Source organism: Callithrix jacchus, chromosome 4, assembly GCF_049354715.1.
Source record: "Callithrix jacchus isolate 240 chromosome 4, calJac240_pri, whole genome shotgun sequence".
NCBI classification, from domain to species: domain Eukaryota; kingdom Metazoa; phylum Chordata; class Mammalia; order Primates; family Cebidae; genus Callithrix; species Callithrix jacchus.
In genome coordinates this window covers 95,738,679-95,762,794 of record NC_133505.1, presented here as the reverse complement: position 1 = coordinate 95,762,794, position 24,116 = coordinate 95,738,679, and the positions used below count along the sequence as shown (strand labels likewise).

General features: G+C 40.5%; 1 protein-coding gene across 5 annotated transcripts in view; it reads left to right on the top strand.

Annotated features, from left to right (window-relative positions):
* The window catches only part of MDN1 (midasin AAA ATPase 1), a 185,725-nt gene that overhangs the window by 117,705 nt on the left and 43,904 nt on the right, over nucleotides 1–24,116 (top strand). For all 5 annotated transcript variants that reach the window (XR_008480744.2, XM_008994773.5, XM_078369784.1 and 2 more), the window contains exons 49-65: nucleotides 22–242; nucleotides 1,759–1,872; nucleotides 4,507–4,639; nucleotides 5,955–6,070; nucleotides 7,224–7,357; nucleotides 11,044–11,201; nucleotides 11,427–11,547; nucleotides 12,528–12,738; nucleotides 13,087–13,318; nucleotides 13,634–13,760; nucleotides 14,624–14,794; nucleotides 17,189–17,403; nucleotides 17,759–18,146; nucleotides 19,468–19,577; nucleotides 20,503–21,208; nucleotides 22,768–22,929; nucleotides 23,412–23,685. Coding sequence is in view for 4 of the 5 variants with exons in the window: in XM_008994773.5 (XP_008993021.2) it covers nucleotides 22–242; nucleotides 1,759–1,872; nucleotides 4,507–4,639; nucleotides 5,955–6,070; nucleotides 7,224–7,357; nucleotides 11,044–11,201; nucleotides 11,427–11,547; nucleotides 12,528–12,738; nucleotides 13,087–13,318; nucleotides 13,634–13,760; nucleotides 14,624–14,794; nucleotides 17,189–17,403; nucleotides 17,759–18,146; nucleotides 19,468–19,577; nucleotides 20,503–21,208; nucleotides 22,768–22,929; nucleotides 23,412–23,685 (3,593 nt within the window). In the remaining variant the exon portion in view is untranslated. The remainder of the gene's footprint in view (nucleotides 1–21; nucleotides 243–1,758; nucleotides 1,873–4,506; nucleotides 4,640–5,954; nucleotides 6,071–7,223; nucleotides 7,358–11,043; nucleotides 11,202–11,426; nucleotides 11,548–12,527; nucleotides 12,739–13,086; nucleotides 13,319–13,633; nucleotides 13,761–14,623; nucleotides 14,795–17,188; nucleotides 17,404–17,758; nucleotides 18,147–19,467; nucleotides 19,578–20,502; nucleotides 21,209–22,767; nucleotides 22,930–23,411; nucleotides 23,686–24,116) is intronic.

Below are 24,116 nucleotides of genomic sequence, written 5' to 3'. Positions count from 1 at the left end.
GTTCATTCAAATGAATTTCAGGAGTCAGCCGCTTACCTTGCAAGACTTAGAGAAAATTATGCAGTCCTCCAACCCTGAGAACCTGAAATTCAATGCAGTTGAAGTGGATACTTACTGGATCGATGAACCAGATGTTTTGGCCATGTCTGTTAAATTGCTCATAGAAAGAGCAACCAATCAGGATTGGATGCTCAGAGTTAAATGGCTTTATCATTTAGCCAAGAATATACCACAGGGGCTTGGTGAGTAGAACAACTTAATTTGTCCAGTGATGTGATTTATATACACTTATGCTATTTAAGTGCCTCAGGAGCTGTGTTAATGTATGACTACACAGTTAAAATTACAGTTGGGAGGTCTCCTAGGAAGAAATTTGTGATCTAGCGTTACTGTTCAGGAGCATGTCTGCATGTGGCTGTGTCACAAGATAAACTTTTGTTTCTATGATATCGTTACTTAGCATATCAGGACATATTCACCTTTCTAACACATTCAAAAGGAAAGCGTATTATATTAGTTTTCAGTTTTGAACATCTGCTTTTTGTGCTATTACTGTTGCAGAATCATTCTATCTGGGAAAGTTATTAATTTTGATAAGTTCATTTCCTCTAAAAGTATGTAAGATTCTAATCTTATTTTAGTTCTTCTGCTACATTTTATCACACTTGGAATTGTCCCTTGGTATCTATGGGATTGATACAAGGTCTTTCCCTCCCCCACCAACCTGGGAACACCAACATACCTGGAAGCTAAGGCCCTCTATATGAAGTGGGATAGTATTTTCATATACCTTACACATATCCCCTGCATGCATTAAATCATCTGGATTACCTAATACAATGTAACTGCTATGTAAATAGTTGTTGTGGGTCGGGTGTGGTGGCTCACACCTGTAATCCCAGAACTTTGGGAGGCCGAGGTGGTTGGATCACCTGAGGTCAGGCATTCAAGACCAGCCTGACCAACATGGAGAATCCCCGTCTCTATTAAAAATACAAAATTAGCCAGGCATCTTGGTGCATGCCTGTAATCCCAGCTACTCGGGAGGCTGAGACAGGAGAATCGCTTGAACCCAGGGTGTGGAGGTTGCAGTGAGCTGAGATCATGCCACTGCCCTACAGCCTGGGCAATAGGAGCGAAACTCCATCTCAAAAAAAAAAAAAAAAAAGTTATAGTATGTTGTTGAAAATTGATACTATTTTTGTTGTACTTTTTTTTTTTTAAATTTTTGAATATTTTTGATTTGCAGTTGATTGAATTCTACAGATGTGGAACCCTCAGATATGGAGGGCCACCTGTACTCCTTTTGTAGTTCTTTCATTTTCAGAGAGAGCAAAGCAATCATGACATTGCTTGAACTGTAAAGTACAGAACATGGAATTTGTTGGTGGAGATTAAGTAGTTGTGTTTACATAAAACTTTCTACTCCGTGAGAATTTGTCTGTAAGCCAGTGGATATTTATATTATTTTGTGAAACATGTGGTCTTCTGTCTAAACATGTGTAGAAAGAATTTGTATAAATATTTTATCTACATTGTCCTATATGATAGCCACTAGCCAGCCACAGAGAGCTACTAAAATATAAATATAAATTAGATTTTAAAAATCCAGCCCTTTAGTTGCACTGGCCCCATTTCAAGTCCTCGTATATGACTAGTGGTTATTCTATGCAGCTATAGAACATTTTCATCATTGCAGAACGTTCAGTTGGATAGCACTGCTTTAGAGTCTAACACTGTTTTCTCCTTCCTCCACAGAGTCCATACAAATTCATTTGGAAGCCAGTGCTGCATCTCTCAGGAATTTTTACTCACATTCCCTCTCAGCTGCAGTCAGTAATGTTTTCAAAATATTACAACCAAATTCATCAGGTATGCACTTTTGATTTCTAGCTCTTAGCACTGTTTAGGAAACTTATCTTTTGAGTTCACTGGAAAAAGATCTAACCTGTTAGAGGTCTCAACATAACAGTATTTTTAAAGAAGACTTATGATATGCAGGAGCAAGTTCTCCGTCTTTTTTTTTTTTTGAGATGGAGTTTTGCTTTTGTTGCCCAGGCTGGAGTGAAATGGCGTGATCTGGGCTCACCGCAACCTCCACCTCCCAGGTTCAGGTGATTCTCCTGCTTCAGCCTCCCGAGTAGCTGGGATTACAGGCATGTGCTACCACACCCGGCTAATTTTTGTATTTTTAGTACAGATGGGGTTTTTCCATGTTAGTCAGGCTGGTATTTGAACTTCTGACCTCAGGTGATCCACCTGCCTTGGTCTCCCAAAGTGCTGGGATTACAGACAAGAGCTACTGCACCTGGCCTCTTTTTTTTTTTTTTTTTTTTTTAAAGAGACAGGCTCTCATTAAGTTGCCCAGGTTGGTCTTTATATCCTGGCTTCAAACGATCCTCTTGCTTTGGCCTCCCAAAGTGCTAGGAATAGAGGCTTGAGCCACCATGCTTTATCTAAAGCTATCCATTCACCCTTCTGCTTCTGAAGGAGGCTGATGATGTGCCATGGAATGAAAAGAATCTGAGAGTTGAAACACTGGGCCCTGGTACCAACTCTGCCACAAACTGGCTTGGTAGATTTTTGGCTCATTATTCGCTGTCTCTGCTTGTGTTTAGAAACCAGGGGAATTAAGCTCTTATTTCTCTGAGGTCCCTTCCAGTCTTAACTTTGTGTTGTTTACCAGCTCTCTTAGTAGGAAGAGTTTCAAACCACAAGATATTTGACTTAAAGGGAAGTTACGCAGGATCAGTTAACTTAGGAAAATATAAAACTTTAATCATAGATGCAGTGGCTTATAGCTGTGGTCCAGCTACTTGGCAGGTTGTGATAGGAGGATTGCTTGAGTCCAGCAGCTTGAGGCTGCAAATGAGCTGTGGTAGTGCCACTGCATTCTAGCCTAGGGGACAGAGCCAAACCCTGTCTCTGAAAAAGCCTTGATGACGAAGCTATAAAACCATAGTGATAAGAAATAGCCATCTAAGCTATCTGATCAAAGAAAGTATTCAAGATTTCTTTTTTAAGATAAGGAGTGAAAATAAACATTTCCTAAAACAGAGTAATATAAACTTGATTGACACAAGCTTTAATGAAGAAAATGGGTATTTTCACACCACCACATTTAAAATTTTCTACCTCCATCTTCATTTGATGTTGATCAAAATATACCATTGGCCCTTTGGTTTAGAAAAAAATATGCATGATGCTTCTGTGCTAAATAATTCCTTTATGTACACTAAAGATCATGGAGTGAATGGGAAGAAATCAAACAATAGAGAAGAATACTTTTCGAGTCAAGTTGTGGCTGAACTAAGTCATGGCTTTCCACTATGAGGATTGTAATCTTTACAAACACAGTTGTACAGTAGCAGCTTTCATTTTCAGCAGGGACTACTTGTCCTCTGTTGTTACACATTAGGTCTAACCATCTTTTTCAGTTGGGTAGCCTTTTTATCTTACTGGGCGTTTGGAAACGGTTTCCCTATTTAATGTACCTGCTGCTCACACTGTGTCCTGAGTAGTCTGGGTTGTCCACTATATGGTGGATACTTTTAAAACTTAAAGTGCTCCACTGAACCATCCTGCCAGCCACCTTCAAATTAATGTTACCCGTTTTGGTGTCTTGCCTCCCACCCTTGGGTTTTGGCAACTTCTGGAAAGTGTCAGTCTCCTGCTGTTTCACAGAAGTTGTATCAAGTGTGAGCCAGAGGATTGTGGGACATCAGCAGCCACACTCTGATTATAGATAAATTGTTTCTAAGTTTAAAAAATTTCATTGTTGGCCAGGCATGGTGGGAAATGCCTGTAATCCCAGCACTTTGTGAGGCTGTGGTAGACGGATCACCCTAGGCCAGGAGTTCGAGACCAGCCTGCCTAACATGGCGAAACCTCATCTCTACTAATAATACCAAAAATTATCTGGGCGTGGTGGTGGGCACCTATCATCTCAACTATTGGGGAGGCCGAGGCAGGAAAATGGCTTGAACCCTGAAGGTGGAGGCTGTAGTGAGCTGAAATCACACCATTACACTCCAGCCTGGACAACAAGAGTGAAACTCTGTCTCCAAAAAAAAAATTGCATTGTTTTCTTAATGAAAACAGATAGTGAGATGTATTCGTTCATTTTCTGCCATGTAAGTAACTTTTTTTTTTTAGCTAATGATGACCACTGTGATTTATTTAGCCCATGGATTAGTATGATCTCAGGAAGTGAATTCATTGGTTGGATTGTTGTATTTTAGTAGGGATTACCTTTATATCCTGCATTGGGATGGACTTTCAGTACATAGAGATACTTTACATTTGGAAAAGAAAGAATGTAAAAGCTATTAAACCCTGCTGTTCTAGTATCATGGGATGAAGCTCATGGTATTTACTGGTTTGGTCTCTTCCTCATCAGGACTCAATGTGCTCAAAGTAAAACAGTGAAAATATTCAACTGAAACTTGCCAGGCAAGGAGTTTAACTCCAGTATTTCTGATTTTTGTTGTTTTGTTTTTAAACTAGATGAATTTGTGATCCCTCTGGACCCCCGTTGGAATATGCAGGCTCTAGATATGATTAGAAATTCGATGGACTTTGACCCAAAAATAGACCAGCCTGACCAGCTCTTTGCCCTTTTAGAATCAGCTGCAAACAAGTAGGTGAAACCTGCTGTTCTGTGCACTGCTTGTCACACCAGCTTCTCAGATTATACCATTCCTACGAATCTGTCAAATATAGCTTACATGTGTTGAATTTTGTGAACCTGAGAAGTTGTGGGATGTTGGACATGACTGCCTTTATCATACAGTAGTCATATTTCTACTGTTTTCTGTTTTGTTTTATTTTTTAGAGATGGAGTTTTGCTCTTGTTGACCAGGCTAGAGTGCAATGGTGCGATCTTGGCTCACCGCAACTTCTGCCTCCCAGGTTCAAGTGATTCTAGTGCCTTAGACTCCCAAGTAGCTGGGTTTACAGGCATGCGCTACCACGCCCAGCTAATTTTGTATTTTTAGTAGAGATGGGGTTTCTCCATGTTGGTCAGGCTGGTCTCGAACTCCCGACCTCAGGTGATTTGCCCACCTCAGCCTCCCAAAGTGCTGGGATTACAGGCGTGAGCCACCGTGCCTGGCTGTTTTCTGTTTTTGTTTTACTTTTGAGATAGGGTCCATCTCTGTCACTGAGGCTGGAGTGCAGTGGCACAGTCTCGGATCACTGCAGCCTTTGCCTCCTGAGCTTAAGCCATCCTCCCACCTCAGCCTCTCAAGTATCTGGGACTACAGGTACATACCACCACACCTGGCTAATTTTTGTAGAGACAGGGTTTTGCCATGTTGCCCAGGCTGGTCTTGAACCCCTGAGCTCAAGTGGTCCATCTGCCTTGACCTCCCAAAGTGCTGGGATTGTAGGTGTGAGCCATTGCCCCTAGCCTGGTTTTTGTTTGATTCCCAGCAGCTCTTTCCATTTTTTCCTACTTGTTTTTACTTGTTTCTTCCTTAGCCATCTCTCTGTCCACATCATTTCTTGTCCTCAAATGTTGGAGATCTAATAGCACCCTCATACTTATGTACACACTCACATATGAATTTACATAATTTTCAAAGTGAATTCACAAGTGTAGTGTATAGCTCAGAGGTTGCCTTGCAAGCTGCCAGCCCTCTACTCCCCTGCTCCCCTACTCCTTTTCCTACTGTGGCCACTTTGAAGAGTTCACAGTTCAGCTTTTCAGGTCGTGGCCGATCAAGGCCTGGCAATCTGCCTAGACCCAGCTTTCTCCATCCATCCATCCTCTTTTCTTTTACCTTAGTAGTTGTCACCTTCACCTCCATCTCTTTAGTCCAAGATTTGCAGAGGCAGGAGAGGAATGGCAGGATGGAGGACCCTGATATTCCAAGTTTCCATCAGATAGAATATATGATTGAAAATGTTATTAACCGATAACTATTTGTTATGTTTTTTGAATCTCATTCCAGGACAATCATATATCTTGACCGGGAAAAACGGGTTTTTACTGAAGCAAAATTGGTTTCTGTTGGTAGCAAGAAGCTAAGAGATAGTGTTTTGAGAATGTCCTTTGAATTCCATCAAGGTAAGAACATTTGCCTTTTGTGTTCTCTAATTAAGCATCTGATTGCATAATGTTGCTAAAGTTGAGAGGCATATATAGCAGCTGCTGCTGTTTACTGATTTCTTTTCATCTGCTGGCCTGATTTTATACATGTTCCCTTACCCAGTATTAATGACTCACCTTTACTGAGCACTTACTTTGTGCTAGGTGCTTAGCTAAATGCTTTTTACATGTCCGTGATGTCATTTACTTTTTATAGCCACCTGTGAGACAGGTCCCCATGTTAGCAATGAGGAAAGGGAGACACAGAGATGCTCAAGGTCACATGTCTAGCAAGTAACACAGCCACTTGAAAACCAGATCTGTCAGCTAAAAAAAAAAATAACATTTATAAGCATTTCTTATAGGAGGAAGCATTTCTCCCATCTTTATTTTGTTTTTAATTGAAAAAATAGTTACGCTTTTTGGAAAACATTCAAACTGTTAAAGTATAAAAATTGAAAAGGTTCATCTTTACATTGGCTACTGATGGTAACAATTTCATTTATATTTTCTCATATCGGTGTTAACTCTCCATCTAAACATATGTACTTAATTTTCATTTTGTACTTAAACATTTTTATAAATACATTTTTGCTTTATAATCTGCATGTCAGTGAGACATTATTTACATCTGTAGTTAAACATGCCTCATTTGCCAAGCTTAATAATATAGCTTGAATATCCCTAATATGAAAATTCGAAATCTGAAATCCTCCAAAATCAGGAACTTTTTGAGCACTGACATGATGTCACAAATGGAAAATTTTATACCTGACCTCATGTAATAAGCCATGGTCAAAATAAAATCCAAACTTTGTTTCATACACAAAATTATTAAAAATATTGTAAAATATAAAATTTGGACTATGTATATCCCCAGAATACCTCATTATGTATGTGCAAAGATTCCAAAATCCAAAAAAATCCAAAATCTGAAACACTTCTGATCCTAAGCATTTCACATAAGAGACACTCAACCTGTAGTAGGCAAAGAATTTGGTTTTGGTTTTGCTCTTTCAAAATTTACTTTTGTATTGGGCATAACATCTAAGTTCTGATTATAGTGTATTTTGAAAATGTCCAGAGATTATTTTAAATCTGATGAAATATTCTTATTTATGTCGACTCTCAGATCCAGAGAGCTGTCACACTCTGCCCCATGAAATTGTAGTCAATCTTGCTGCTTTTTTTGAACTTTGTGATGCACTAATCCTGCTCTGGGTACAGTCCTCCCAGGGAATGGTGTCTGATGCCAGTGTCAGTGAGGTAAGGAACTACACCTTGTTTTATTTTAAACAACAAAATGTGTCTTTGTTGGCATAAAGATTCTTAGGACTAACAATAACTGTAGTGTTACTGTATGCCCAATATTACTTAAGAAATTTATTCTTAACAGTTTTAAATATACCTATAGACATAAAGTCTTATTGGGGTATAATTTACATATTATAGACTGCATATATTCAAAGCATATAAGTTTTGACATGTATGCACCTGAGAAACCATTATCACAATCAAGAATAATGAACACGTCCATCACCCCAAAAAGTTTCCTCATTCCCTTTTTGTATTTTCTTCTTTCTTGCTCCTGCCCACAGCCAGGTAACCGTTGATATGCTTTCTGTTACTGTGGATCAGTTATATTTTCTACAGGTGGAATTATACATTATTTTTTTTTGTTTATCTTCTTTCATTCACCGTTGTGATTTGGAGATACACTCATGGTTTCATGTATTAGTCGTTCATTCCTCTTTATTGCCGAGGAGTGTTCCATTGTATGGATCTATAGTTTTTTTATTGATTCACCTGTTGATAGATTGTATCAGTTACATTTTAATCCACGTAAGTCCTCCTAGACATTATTGTCACATATGGATCCTAGATATTGTCACATGTGGGTTAAATGGAGTTTTTAATCCATGTTATTCTAGTAAGTCTAATAAAGTAGTACAGCCAGTCTTAAACTTTTTGATCTCTGCCTCTATACTCTTAAAGGTTCTCAAAAATCCAGAAGATGCTACATCTGTCAGTTTTTACCATATTAGCTAAATCTGAAAAATTTTTTTAAAAAAAACAAAAAACCATCACTTTGCTTAAAAATACAATAGTTGGCTGGGCGCTGTGGCTCTCGCCTATAATCCCAGCACTTTGGGAGGCTGAGGTGGGCAGATCACGAGGTCAAGAGTTTGAGACCATCCTGGCCAACATGGTGCAACCCCGTCTCTACTAAAAATACAAAAAAATTAGCTGGGCGTGGTGGTTCGCGCTTGTATTCCCTGCTATGTGGGAGGGTGAGACAGGAGAATTGCCTGAACCTGGGAGTCGGAGGTTGCAGTGAGCTCAGGTTGTGCCACTGGACTCCAGCCTGATGCCTGGTGATGGAGTGAGACTCTGTCTCAAAAAAAAAAAAAAAAATACATTAGTTGGGGAGAGAGAGCATGGGGAGAAATGCCAGGAAAAAAAAAAGAAAAAAGATACAATAGCAAACTATTTCATGTTAATATGGATAACTTATTTTTAATAAAAAAGCAATTTCTAAAATAAAAATTGAAAAGTACAGAACTGTTTTACATTCCTGCAAGTGTCTGTAGATCCGGCTTGTGAGAAGATGCATTCTTGTAGTATGTTGTTTGGACTAAAGTTTGTGAAGAAAAACTGGCCTCCCAGTATTAGGTTGGAAAGGGGAGGAATATGTTAGTAACCATTCCGTATAATTTTGAATATTTTTATTTGATGGCACACCAAAAATGACAAGTAGTTTTGTAAAGGTTATTTGTGATGGACAATCTGAGCAAATAATCACTGAGCTTCTTATGCTAAAATTCATTGGCCTACTTTGCACCTTGTATGGACTTCGACCCTGCGTGAGTCTACAGCTCATGCATAGATAACTTGGAAAATACTGTTTACTGAGTTGGCACATTTCATCCTTCAATATAAATAAATAAAAAAGTCATACCTGTGAAAATCATAAATCTCATCAGAAAAATCGTTACCAGGATATTGTCAGACTCTGTTTTCCAGATTTTTTTTTTGGAGAAAGAGTCTCCCTCTGTCACCCATGCTGGAATGCAATGGCGCAGTCTTGGCTCACTTCAGCCTCCTCCTCCTGGGTTCAAACAGTGATTGTCCTGCCTCAGTCTCCTGAACAGCTGGGACTACAGGCCTGCGCCACCACTGGGGGTTTCACTTTCTTGGTCAGGCTGGTCTCGAACTCCTGACCTCAGATGATCTGCCTGCCTCACCTTCCCAAAGTGCAGAGATTATAGGCATGAGCCAGTGCCCCTGGCCTCTCAATTGTTTCTTTTGAAGTAAAAGTTTCACATCATTCATTTTCAATGCAATGTCTGTCAAATAGTCATAATTTGCCTGCCAGTCCTTTTTTTTGTACCATTAGTGTAAATGTCATTGTAGTGAAAATGGCAAATAACATGATATTATGAGAATAGCTTTGACCTCGTGGACTATGGAAGGACATCACTAATCTAGAAACAGTATTACTGTAAAAATACATTATTCAAAGGGCCATGTTGGAGACTAAATTACCTGATTTGCATTGCAATCCTGTTTTAAAACCGTATGTTATTGTCTAAGGGTAGACATTTAGATCAACGAAACAAAATAGAGGATTCTCAGATAGACCCCCTTCTCCATATATGGTCAGTTATTTTTATTTCTTTTGTTTTTTGTTAAATATGCAAAGGTAATTTAATAGCAAAGATGGTCAGTTCTGTAACTGATGATGGAACAATTAGATGTCCATATAAAATAAAGTGAGTCTTTACCCGCATCTCACATTATATGTAGTTACCTCAACATAGATGAGACCTTTGAATAAAGAACTAATATAGAAAGAAACATTGAAAGAAAACATAGGAAAAAATCTTTACAACCTAAGTATAGGCAAAGATTTTTTTTTAGGATTCTCTGTAAATGAAAGAAATTGATAAATTGATTTCATCAAAATTTAAAACTTCTATTCTTCATAGCTACCTTTATAAATGTACTTGGAGAAAATGAATATATTGGGAAAAACTCTTAACAAAACACATAAATTCCATAAACTAGGTATACTAATACAACCCTGTTGTTTTTTTTTGAGACAGAGTCTTGCTCTGTCACCAGCCTGGAGTGCAGTGGCATGATCTCAGCTCACTGCAACCTCCACCTCCTGAGTTCAGGCGATTCTCTGCCTCAGCCTCCTGAATAACTGGAACTACAGGCATGCATCACCATGTCCAGCTAATTTTTGTATTTTTAGTAGAGACAGAGTTTTACCATGTTGGCCAGGATGGTCTCAATCTCTTGATCTTGTGATCTGCCCGCTTGGCTTCCCACAGTGCTGGGATTACAGGCATGAGCCACCTTGCCCTACCACAACCAAATTTTACAATGAGCAAGACATCTGAATAGAATGTCTCCTCAGAAGTTATAAGAGTGCCCAGTAAGCACTTAAAAAATTGCAGTGTCTTCAATTATCAAAGAAATGTCACTTGAAACCACAGTGAGATACCATGCACCAGAATAGAAATAAAAATGAAACTAAAGTTAAAATCATTAACAGCCAGTATTGGCAAAAAAAATGGAACAACTGAAACTCTTCTACCCTTCTGGTTGGAGTACAAAATGGTATAGCTGCTTTAATACAGTTAGTAGGTTCTTATAAAATGACCTACACTTTGACCCAATAATTCTATTTTCTCTAATAACTTTCTGCTTCAAATGCTGAAAGATCTTTGCCTCCTCTGTCTGCCTTACTGTTCCTACATATATTCCAGTTTAATCTTAGACTTTTTGTTTATGTATGTTGAGCATCGATTAACAATCACACTCTACCTTGTATGTCTTTTCCTGGAAGATGTTTGTGAGCAGTCTTGGTTTATGTAGTTTTTCTTTTTCTTCTCTTTTTAGTCATTCCTCTTGCCATCTTATCTAAGAGACTTTGTTTTTAGATCTTAGGTTCTCTGCAGTGGCGGGACCGGTTTTGGACTGTAGCTGACACAGTAAAAGTAGATGCCGCAGGTCTGGCGCTTCTTGCCCTCCATTGGCACTGGGTTTTAAAACATCTGGTCCACCAGATCCCCCAACTTCTGATGAATCATGAAGACAAGTAAGATTCATATTTAGAGTAGTAATGTCAAGAATTACAGACAGATGATGTTAAAGATAAGAGGATTTGGAACTGAAACTGTTTATTTATTCTTGCTTTATTTTGTTTTATTCCCTTGGCATATTTGTGAATGTACAACTAAAAAAGAAAATATTAGTGGCTTCTCTTACTCTCCAGCGTTTCCCGCTTTCCTTATTTCCCCTCTGCTCTCGTTCTCCTTTAAAGATACTACAAAGAAGTTCAGACTGTCTCAGAACATATTCAGAAGTGTCTGGGGAGCCAGACCGGCGGCTTTGCTGGTGTGAAGAAGTTGCAGAAGTTCCTGGGACGACCGTTTCCTTTTAAGGTACGCCTGGAAGTATCTAGTAAATTACAAAAATTTGACTACTTTTTCTGAAGTCCTGGAACTTAGGAACTGACATCGGGTAAGAAATAATCGTCGTCAGCCGGGCACAGTGGCTCATGCCTGTAATCATCTCAGCACTGTGGGAGGCCGAGGCGGTGGATCTCCTGAGGTCAGGAGTTTGAGACCAGCCTGACTAACATGGAAAAAACCCGTCTCTACTAAAAATACAAAATTAGCCGGGTATGGTGACACATACCTGTAATCCCAACTACTTGGGAGGCAGAGGCAGGAGAATTGCTTGAACCGGGAGGTGGTTATGGTGAGCCAAGATCATGCCATTGCACTCCAGACTGGGTGACGAGTGAAACTCCGTCTCAGAAAAAAAGAGAGAGAGATTAATCCTTGTCTTTAAAGCATAACTCTTAAATACAGTTTTCCCTTGGCATCTAGGGGTGATTGGTTTAAGGATTCTCCTTGGATACAAACATCCAGGACAGCCCAAGCCTCTTATATAAAATGGCGTTGAGTATGTATATAACCTGTGTACACTTTACATCATCTCTAAATTACAATACCTCATACAGTGTAAACGGTGTGTAAATAGTGATTATACTGTATTGCTTTGGTAATAATGACAAGATAAAATGGCCTTAATGTGTTCAGTACAGACACAACCATCCATTTGTCCCCCTGAATATTTTCAACCCACGATTGGTTGCATTGATGCCGAACCCACAGATAACAAGAGGGCAGGCTCTATCCTATGAATCTTGCTAAGTAATTTGCTACATAATATCATTTTACTTATTCCTAAGATTACTAAGGTTGGGTAGAGATTTAACTGGGTAGAGAGTAAACAAGTCCTTTGTTTTCTGGAAACATTAAGAATATATCATAAATTTGTTCTCAGACCGTATAGGCTACTGAAGAAAACCACATTTGTGCTCTATAGTTTGCTCTTGTGGGTTTTGTTGTTTCAGGACAAGCTGGTGGTGGAGTGTTTTTCACAACTGAAGGTCCTTAACAAAGTCCTTGCCATCAGGGAGCAGATGCCTGCCCTTGGGGAGAGTGGATGGCAGGAAGACATTAATCGTCTCCAAGTGATTGCTTCTGAATGGACATTGAAGAAAAGTCTCCTGCAAGCCTGGGGATTGATACTTAGAGCTAATATTTTGGAAGATGTCAACCTAGGTAAAATATTCTAGCATTTGGCTAGCTGACAAATGCCCTGAAAATATCCTCTTGCTGGTAGCTAGTAAGTTTTCCCTTAGACTTTTGTTTTCTGGGGAATGTGAGGGGTATATTGTAAATATCTTTAAATAAGTGTCAGGCATAGGACTAAGCTTCACATATATTTTTAATTCCATCAGTAGAATCGTGTAGGTATTAATAACATTTCACAGATAAGAATCTCAGAGCTCAGGTTAAGGAGCTTAACTCTGGTTAGCTCAAGTTAAGCTTGCAGTCATAGCAGGCTGTTGAGAATCTAGCTGTACTCTTGACAACTGTGCCCTAATACAGTGTTTGTCTTTTGTCCAGATGAACTGAGGAATTTTTTGCATGCTCAGTGTTTAGAACTGAAAGCCAAAGGACTCTCACTTGGTTTTCTGGAGAAAAAGCATGGTGAAGCTTCCCCCCTGTTCCGTCCAGACTTTACCTCCTTGATCCGGCTCACGAGGAGTGTTCAGCTGTGGCCTGCAATGGAGTACCTGGCTATGCTTTGGCAGTACAAAGTGACAGCTGATTTTATGGCACAGGCTTGTCTTAGAAGGTAAACCATGCTTTCAGTTGTTTTTCTCTTGATTATTCTGTGTATCCTGTACCCATAAACAAAGCACAGACTTGGTGGGGATGGTTTCTGAAACAGAGGGAGAGAGTTTGCCATTTTGGAAAGCCAAAATGTATTGAAGGTTTTTTGCTGGTTGTGACTCTACTTTAAAAGTCACTAGGAATTTTATCAATAGACTTGTTCATTTTTAGATAAATGTATTATAAGTTTTATGTTCCACTTTCCTTGATGTAGCAGCTTTCCAGTAGTTCTTTGATTGTCCATACCCCATCTTCTCCCTCTTTATTTTTGGAACAGATGCAGCAAAAGTCAACAACCCCAGATAAATGAGGAGATAGGTCATCTCATCTCATTTTGTCTTTATCACACACCAGTTGCTCCTCAAGAGCTTCGAGATCTGTGGTCCTTGCTGCATCATCAGAAGGTAAAAATCACAAAGAGACATAAGTCTCCTTTACACTATGAGTTGATCAGATTTTCTGTGACAGAGTGGTTACAAAACATTTTGTTTATTCTTAAAATTCCATGTTGGCTGGGCACGGTGGCTCACGCCTGTAATCCCAGGACTTTGGGAGGCTGAGGTGGGTGGATCATGAGGTCAAGAGATCGAGACCATCCTGGTCAACATGGTGAAACTCCATCTCTACTAAAAATACAAAAAGTTAGCTGGGCACGGTGGCATGTGCCTGTAATCCCAGCTGCTCAGGAGGCTGAGGTAGGAGAACTGCCTGAACCCAGGAGGCAGAAGTTGTGGTGAGCCGAGATCGCGCCATTGCACTCCAGCCTGGGTAACAAGAGCGAAACTCCGTCTCAAAAAAAAAAAAAAATTCCGTGTTGGAAACCTTAGGTTATTTCGAGTTAGCTCTTAAAGGAGAGAATTTTTAATAATCTTTTGCAGTAATTATGAGGGTGTATTACAACTCTTATCACAGGAGTATTCATTTGGTTTCCAATTAGATGAAATGAAAATATTTGCTTCTAAAAACTTCCCAATTGCTCAAAAATATATTGTGAGAATGTTTCGTACTCTTCTCTTCTAATAAGTTGAATATGAATACTAATAAACTCTGGTTAATAGAATTTCATTAGTACAGCTTTAAATAAAATTGTAAACATGTCTCATGTCTTGACCAAGATGACTGGCATGGCAGAGAATCGGAAAAATTTGGATTAATACCTTTAAAGTCATGATAGTTTTAGATGAGTCTTAGAAAAAAGAGAACTAATAACTTGATTTATGAAGTCTTTCTCAAATATTCTCTTACCTAATTATTCCTTTATTTTTAGGTGTCTCCTGAAGAAATTCCTTCTTTGTGGTCTGAGTTATTTCATTCCATGTTTATGGCTTTCTGGAGCAGTACAGTGACCACACATCCAGAGTACTGGCTGATGTGGAACCCTTTGCCTCCAAGGCAGGAGAGGGAGGTGCCCAAGTCCCTTTTGGGCTCCACATTGAAGGTTTGTTGGTCTAAAATTATAAAAAATGTTTGATAGTGGCAAAAGAGTTTCTGAATGGATCTATCAATAAACATTTAGTCCTGGCCAACAATAGTGACTAGGTGGTTGCAACACTTTATTTTCTGCAGGATGTTAAATAAGTGTAGTGTCAGTAAAAGTATACCCTATTAAATGATTTGTGAAATTCGGAGATAAGTCAAAGAAGTTTTTTGAAAAAGTCTATACTATTTTTCTAATTAAAAGATCATTTTTTTCACTATAAAATATTTAGACAGTACAGATATATGTATATATAATATATAGAATTCATTAGAAATATCCACTCTGTATCCTTTTGTTTACATATATTTTTATATTAAATACATACATAAACAAAAATAAGTACTCATATATGTAATAGAAATATGTATGTCATTCCAGCTTATTTTATCTTTTTGAGATGGAGTTTTGCTCTTATTGTCCAGGCTGGAGTGCAGTGGCACAATCTCGGCTCACTGCAACCTCTGCCTCCTGGGTTCAAGTGATTCTCCTGCCTCAGCTTCCCGAGTAGCTGGGACTACAGGCACGTGCCACCACACCCAGCTGATTTTTGTATTTTTAATAGAGATGGGGTTTCACATGTTGGCCAAGATGGACTCAAATCTCTTGACTCTGTGATCTGCCTGCTTCTGCTTCCCAAAGTGCTGGGATTACAGGCATGAGCCACTGCGCCTGGCTCATTCCAGCTTATTCCGTTATATTGATGTGTTAGAATTTATTTCACTCACTTTCTTATTGATAAAGTGTTGACGTTTCTTGCATTTTCTCCCTCCTCCTCCTGTAATTAGCATGCCACATTGACTATCCTTGTATACATCTTTGTCCACTTGTTGGCACATTTCTGCACATAAGTTACTGGAATTACAATTGAATCCTTGGTCAGAGTATCTACACATTAAAAGCAAAATTGTGGTTATTATCAGACTACAGATGTGACTTTTGCTTTTTACTTTTTTAAAGATGAAGAGGGAGGTCCTGAAGTCCTGGATGACCTCAGTGAGGTTTAGTTTCCTTTAATATAGAGACGAGGACCTGTTCTTCATACGCTTGCCATACTGGGTGTTAGAAACATTTCTAGTTGTTTCTGTCATATAGTTAGACTTATTTGCACTTTGATAAATGCGAAGATTGAGCATATTTTCACATGTTTATTTATCCCCTTTAGTTCTTCTCTGAATTTTCTAGTCATAGTCGTCCTTTTTTAAGAAAAAAAATTGGGTTGGCTGGGCATTGTAGCTCACTCCTGTAATCCCAGCTACTTGGGAGGCTGGGGCTGGAGAATTGCTTGGGCCTGGGAGGCAGAGGTTTCAGTGACCCAAGATCACACCACTGCACTCCAGTATGGGTGACAGTGTGAAAAAACTGTGTTGTTCTGCATCAGTTTATTATTGAAGATCTTTTTATATGTTATGGATGTTAAACTTTAGTCCAATATAGGTTGGAATTATATTTCTAGTTTTCCATCGTCTCTCAAGTTTGTTTTCTTATATGTCACAAGTTTTATTTTTTCCCTCCAAATCTGCCAGTCCCTTCTACTTACTGACTTTAGGGTCATGCTTTTAAAAAATATTTTCCTTCATCACCTCAACAGTTCAAAATTATTTTCTATTATTTTCTCCTATATTTTTATTTTGTGTTTAAATCAATGTCATCTGTTTATGTTTTATGAGATAGGGATGCAAATTTTTTCTTTTATGCAGATCCAATAGCGATGTAATGACACCATTTTGACTAATTTGTCCTTTCCACTCTCATTTGAAATGCCACATTTATCATATATACCTTACTGCCCCAAATATTTATGGATTGACTTGACCTTATTGTAAAACACCTCTCAAAGCCTTTAGTGATAAACTTTGGATCCCTGAGGGTTGGGTGACATATACAGAGTTGACTGTCACACACATTTGGCTGTCAGCCCTTTGACAACCCTTTGCTTTGGACAGTTATTGCTGTGTCCCATTTAACAGTCTAAGGAGTACAAACATGGCAGATTTTGTCCCTGGCTTTTAAATTTACCTCTCACTCCTTTCCTGAATTGCCTTTTATCCTCATATTGTGGCTCCTTCCCTTCTGCACGAATGTTCTCCCTGATTCCCAGGTTTGCAGTCTTTCCTCATGCATTACCAAAGCACCCATTGCCCATTTCCTAGAGCATGGAGTCCACTTTCATTTAAGGTATACCAGCCCCAACCCATTCTCTCCTTCTAATCCCATCTCTGAGTGATGCTTACCTGTTCCAAGCAACCTGAACCTTCTCTTTTTATTCTTTGTATTCTCAGGTTCCCTATTGCTGCTTCTGGAAATTGTCTTAATTCATTTTTAAAAGTTACTGACTCTTCTCTTGTCCCTTAGGGCCCTGGCAATCTCAATAGACCCATATTCTCTAAGTGCTGCTTTGAAGTCTTAACCAGCAGCTACAGAGCAAGTCCCTGGGATGTGAGTGGCCTCTCCATCCTGTCCTCCTCTCATGTGACCCTAGGAGAATGGCTTGAGAGAACCCAGCAGCTCCAGGACCTCAGTTCGATGCTTTGGACCAACATGGCTATCTCTTCAGTAGCAGAATTCAGGTATTTCCTCTCCCTGGAAGCATACTGTAAAGTTCCTGCCTTTTCTCCAGAGCATGGAATGGAGAACTTCCTTCTATAGTGGCTAGTTCCAGTGTTTGAAGTGTGGGCATTTTCTGCCTGGATCAGCATGTTTTCAGGCTACCGTGAGCTGACCAGTTCCTCTGTCAGTTTTAAGCATATTGTGATCAAGAGGGTGATGCTTAGTAAATCAAATAAGACAATGTGAGAACAGAAATTCAGCTCCACATATTGATGCTGCATTCTGTGGTTATTTCCTGAGAGAGCGATAGTATATGAAAAGGAATGCCTTTTGCTACAGTACAAGCCTTTCAGTGCTTTCTTATTGTCCCCACAGACGCACGGATTCCCAACTGCAGGGGCTGGTGCTATTTCGGCACCTGGCAGGCCTAGCAGAGCTGCTCCCAGAGCCCCGGCGGCAGGAGTACATGCAGAACTGTGAGCAGCTGCTGCTTGGGAGCAGCCAGGCTTTCCAGCATGTGGGCCAGACTCTTGGGGACATGGCTGGTCAGGAGGTGCTGCCCAAGGAACTGCTCTGCCAGTTGCTCACCTCCCTGCACCACTTTTTTGCTGAAGGGGAGAGTAAGAAGAGCCTGCCTGAGCCAGCCCAGCGTGGGAGCCTCTGGGTGAGCCTTGGCTTACTGCAGATTCAGACATGGCTTCCCCAGGCACGCTTTGACCCTGCAGTGAAAAGGGAGTACAAGCTCAATTACGCCAAGGAAGAGGTAAGCGTTTGGAGCATGGGCTCCTTCCCTGACCTGCTGGGTCTGCTGATTGTATTACTCCTTTTGGGAATTCAGATCATGATATTGCATAAGCTGCCTTATGACTCCCCAGGAGTCTTGTTTTGTTTTATTTCATTTTTTTGAGATGGAGTCTTGCTCTGTTGTCCAGGCTGGAGTGCAGTGGAGTGATCTCAGCTCACTGTAACCTCTGCCTCCCGGGTTCAAGCAATTCTCTGCCTCACCTGCTGAGTAGCTGGGATTATAGGCACCTGCCACCACGCCTGGCTAATTTTTGTACTTTTAGTAGAGATGGGGTTTCACCATTTTAGTCAGCCTGATCTTGAACTCCAGACCTCATGATCCACCCACCTTGGCCTCCCAAAGTGTTGGGATTACAGGCATGAGCCACCACGCCTGGCCTGGATTTGGATATTTCTTTAGACAGTATATAGTATCCCTATGTCCTAGGAATTTTGAACTTATTGGTGTTTGCTGTCTAAAACTCAAGAATCAAGTAGAGGCTAGGTGTGGTTGGTCACCCCTGTAATCCCAGCACTTTGGGGGCTGAAGTGGGAGGAACACTTGGTCCCAGGAGTTTGAGACTAACCTGGGCAACAACATAGTAAGATCCTCATCTCTACCAAAAAAGAAAAAAAAAAAAAAAAAAAAAAAAAAAAAAGCTGGGTGTGGTGGTATGTGCTTCTAGTACCAGCTACTCACTAGGCTGAAGCAGTAGGATCACTTGAGCCTGGGAGGTCAAGGCTGCGGTGAGCCATGATCACATCACTGCACTTCAGCTGGGCTACAGAGCCGAGACCCTGTCTTAAAAAAAAAAAGAGAGAAGTTGAATCAGATACTGTGGTATCCCTTGCTATTTGAAGTTTGAACCAAGTTCAGGGACAAAATACATTAAGGTAATGATACGCTAGTACATATTTTGAAGAAGGAAAAATATATTAGTAGGAGCAGCAGAGAGACTAAAAAATTCAGTGGTGGAAATAAGATCGTTTCTTTTCCCTCACAGCTCTGATGTGAGTAGTCTAGATTAGTGGAGCAGAGCCACCTCTCCTTGGGTTATTCAGGAAATTGTATTAGTAGGAGTAGCAGAGAGACTTAAAAATTCAGTGATGTAAGTAAGAGTGTTTCCCCTCACAGCTCTGACGTGAGTGGTCTAGATGAGTGGAACAGAGCCACCTCTCCTCGGGTTATTCAGGAACCCAGATTCTTTCCATCTGGTTCCTCTACGTGTCCCCAGGGCATTGTCTTCATGTGCATGGTCACAGCTGGGACACAATGAACTGACTTTTCTGTTTTCCATTAGTTACACCAACTGCAGTGTGAATGGAAGACACGGAACCTGTCATCCCAGCTGCAGACTGGACGAGACCTGGAAGATGAAGCCATTGTCAGTTACTCTCATCCTCATGTCAGGTAACATAGCAGAGTGATTATTTGTTTTGGGGATTATTGACTCTCCTTTTGATGGATTTGACCTTTGCAATGTAGTTATGGTGTCAGTAGAGGTGATAATATACACTTCTAAACTACATTAGCGATTAGATCCCAAAGCCTTGGTTATATTCAGGAAAAATATATGCCTTGTGAAAGGAGGGGAGGGGGCTATTCAGGCTGTGTGTTCACATGGGGCCAAGATGTTTGAAGCCAAAACTTAGTCTCAGCCTAGAAGAACTGGGGTGTGATGGGATACACTGTATTTTTCTGCTATTCTTGGCTGTAGGTCTGTTACTAGGAAATCAGTACAGATTAGGGATCCCTTATCCAAAATGCCTGGGACCAGAAGAGTTTTGGATTTGGGGTTCTTTTTTTCCTTCAGATTTTGGAATATTTATACCAGTTGAGCATCCCAGATCTGGAAATCTGAAATCCAAAATACTCTAATGAGTATTTTCTTTGAGTGTCATATTGGCTGGCAGTCAGAAAGTTGGGAGCCTTTTGGACATTTGGATTTGGAATGCTCCGCCTGTGTAATGTAGTAGCTTCTGAGTTCCAGTCCTACTGCTGACCTTTGGTTTTAGACGTTGGGTAAATCACTTAATGCCTTACATCGCAGTGTCCACATCAGCCTAAGAAGGATAATTACAGTTAGGTACTCCAGCGAGTCGTGATGAGGCTTCGGTAAGATATGCATCTGAGCACCAGCAACATAACACAACACAGTAACTGCTGTGTAAATGTTACCCATTTTCACTAATTGTCAATATTGGCATCATGATTGACACGATATTGGAAATATTATTTTGCAGTAGCTGATATTTCTTCCTTCTGTTTTCCTGAGGATCCAATCTAGATTTGCTGTTCTTCTGACAATTTGCATACTGTGTTACTTTCTCTTTAGGATGCTTCGCCAAAGGATGGATCGGCTGGAGAATTTAACCTGTCGCCTGTTGAAGAAGCAGGCGTTCAGACCACAGGTGCCTGGCTATGAGTCCCTGGTGCAGGAGATCCACCACTACGTCACCAGCATAGCCAAGGCCCCTGCCATTCAGGATCTGCTCACACGGCTCCTGCAGGCCCTTCACATGGATGGGCCACGGTCTGCTCAAGTAGCCCAGAGCCTTCTAAAGGAGGAGGCCTCTTGGCAGCAGTCACACCACCAGTTCCGGAAGCGGCTGGCAGAGGAGTACGCCTTGTATCCAGATGCCGTGACCCCACTGCAGGCATCCATATTGCAGTTACAACATGGCATGAGGCTGGTGGCCTCCGAGCTCCATGCCTCACTCCACAGCAGTATGGTTGGTGCAGACAGGTTGGGGGCCCTGGCCACAGCCTTGCTGGCTTTCCCATCAGTGGGTCCCACCTTCCCCACTTACTATGCTCACGCAGACACTTTGTGCTCAGTGAAGTCTGAGGAGGTTCTACGAGGCCTCAGGAAGCTAATCCTCAAGCACTCAGGAGGAAAGGAGCTGGAAGGCAGGGGCCAGAGAGCCTGTCCCACTCGGGAGCAGCTGCTGATGAACGCTCTCCTTTACTTGCGCTCCCATGTACTATGCAAGGGAGAGTTGGACCAGAGGGCCCTGCAGCTCTTCAGACATGTGTGTCAGGTGAGCCATCTCTGGGAGGGTGGCCTACAGGACATCAGCATGCCTGGTAGATACACGGTGTGGTTAGGGCGTGGGCATTCTGTTTTCTGTTCCTTCCTTTTCCCAATATAACTAGTATGTTTGCGGACTTTTGCCTCTCAATTTTTAAGAGATTAAAAAACAAATGAGAAAGCCCTTTATCATACACCGCAAATATTTTCTCCCAGTTTGTCAATTGTCTTTTGACTTTGTTTATGGTAATTTTTCCCTGTACTTGTGTCAACTTACATTAAAATGTTCCCTTATTAATAAAAGTAATTTGTTCTCCTTGTATGCAGCTAAGAGAATAAAAGCTAAAATTTCTATTGATCCTACCACGTAAAGCTGTATAAACCCCACTAACACACCAGGTATCCCATTCTAGGCTTGCTTGTGTGTATATATTAATATTTATCTGTAGCTGTATATCTTTGACACCCTAATTTCAAAAAGTAAGTTGTCCCAGTGGCTTACAGATTTTTTTTAGTAGCAGCAGCTTTAAAAAAGTACAAGTCTTAGCATAGTTAACAGAAAAAAAGAGTCTCACTGATTGAGTTTGATTCTGATCCTCCCCAGGGCCCCTGGACATGTTCTTAAACTGCTACAAAATGATGTACAACAAACCACTAATAAAGTTTATTCTATTTGATAACTTTGTTTTAAAAACTTCACATATAGTGATTATTTTCCTGTCATTATGTATTCCTCACCTGCTTCCTATTTAGTGACTGCTGTGTCTGTTTATGCCACAAGTAATTTTAACTATTTTTCTATCATTGAACATTTACATTTGTATATACTTGTTTTTACTGTTTTGCCCCCCCACCCACCCAAAAGAAAATCAAAAAAACAAATCCAGGTGCCACAGTAAATAGTCTCACAGCGATATTTGAATACAAATTTGCGAGATCAGGATTGCTGGGCAAAGATTAAACACACTTCTTAGGCTTTACGTGCAAATTACCTTCCTAGGTGGTGGATGCTTATTTCCTCAGCCTTAGCAGTACTGGATGATTCTTTAATTTACAGGTTTTGCCAGTTGAAGGATCTGAAATCTTAGAGTTGGAAGGGAATTTCAGAAGTGTCTGGTAAGACACATTCCAGTTTTGCCTGATTGGTGCCCTTTGATCACCCAGTCCCTAATCTAAGTGTTTCTTTCCTGAACTCCTTGGCCAGCTCCTCGGGGTGCCACCCAAGTGCCGTCTGAACCACGGCCCTCTCATGGCCAACCCCGAGTCTGTCCTTGTTACAAAGCACATTTAGCTGTTGACAGGAAGTTCCCATTAGCTGTATTGTGGCAAGTTTTCCACCTTCAAAAGTACAATGACACAGCAGGGGGGATTTAGGAAACTGGTTGCTGAGAATACATACTTTGAAAACAAAACCCATTTGCTCTTTTTTACATGGAATTTAGTTTCTTGGATGTTGGCTTTTATTTGTTTTTGAGTCATGATACTTTCATGAGAAATTAATAGCAAATCTTGCCTTTGTGATGCCTCAGCAATGAAAGTTCAGCTTCTTTCTGTCTGTGTAACTTTCAGGAAATCATCAATGAGTGGGATGAGCAAGAACGCATAGCCCAAGAGAAGGCTGAGCAGGAAAGCAGCTTATATAGATACAGGAGCAGGAACTCTAAGACAGCCCTGAGTGAAGAGGAGGAGGAAGAACAGGAGTTCAGGAAACAGTTCCCCCTGCATGAACAGGTAGGGCAGTGGTGGCAGGGTTTGTTTTTGAATACATTCCTTTCATACATTCCCTCTGATGGCTTTCTCTCTCTCTGTCTCTATTTTAGAGGCTAGAGTGCAGTGGCACAATCATAGCTCACTGCAGCCTCAAACTCCTGGGCTCAAACAGTCCCCCAAGTAGCTACAACCACATGTGCATGCTACCACATCCTGCCAGTTTTTAAATCTTTATAATACAGAGACAGGGTCTCACTATGTCACCCAGGCTGTCTCAAACTCCTGGCCTCAAGCAGTCCTCCCACCTCGGCCTCCCAAAGCACAAGGATTATAGGTGTGAGCTACTGTGCCCAGCCTATCATCTTTTAAAATATACTTTAATACATATATAAGTCCTATTTCATTTTCTCCATCATTCTTAGGCTTTTTTCTTTCTTCGTTTTGGTCTGATTAGAAGTAGATTCTGATTTTTAAAAGTTCAATTGCTCTAATGCTATTTATAGGACTTTGCAGATATTTTGGTACAGCCAACGCTGGAGGAGAACAAAGGAACTTCAGATGGGCAAGAAGAGGAAGCAGCCACAAACCCAGCTCTCCTCTCCCAGAATTCAATGCAGGCAGTAATGACGATACACCAGCAATTGTGCCTCAACTTTGCTCGATCCCTCTGGTACCAACAGACTCTGCCACCACATGAAGCAAAGCATTACCTCAGCCTGTTTCTGTCTTGCTATCAGACTGGGGCATCGCTTGTGACACACTTCTACCCCCTAATGGGTACAGTAGTTTACTTTTGTTATGCCCTTGGGAAATCAAAGCAAATAGATGCCGTTGCTGCTTCTGGAACAGTCACACTCATTAATTTCCTGTTTTCACATAATTCCTTATTAATGGAGTTTCCTTGGCTTAAACAACTTAAGCTGATTCAAGAAAACTGATTTAGGATTATGTAGTAAGATGGATTTTCATCAGTGTGCAAATAGGTGAAGAAAATGATGGATATGTATTGTTTGGATCCTTTAGGTGAAGGATTAAGAAAATAAGGATAAGGAGTTAATTTTATTTTTTTTCGCCTTAGCATTATTTCTCCTTTCCGTCAATAGCCTCAGTGCTTTTCAAATGCAATAATATATACCTGGAAGCAACCAGTTTCATGGAATATGGTTTAATAGTTGGTTCAGTGCAGTTTCCTACATGATTTCATGGCA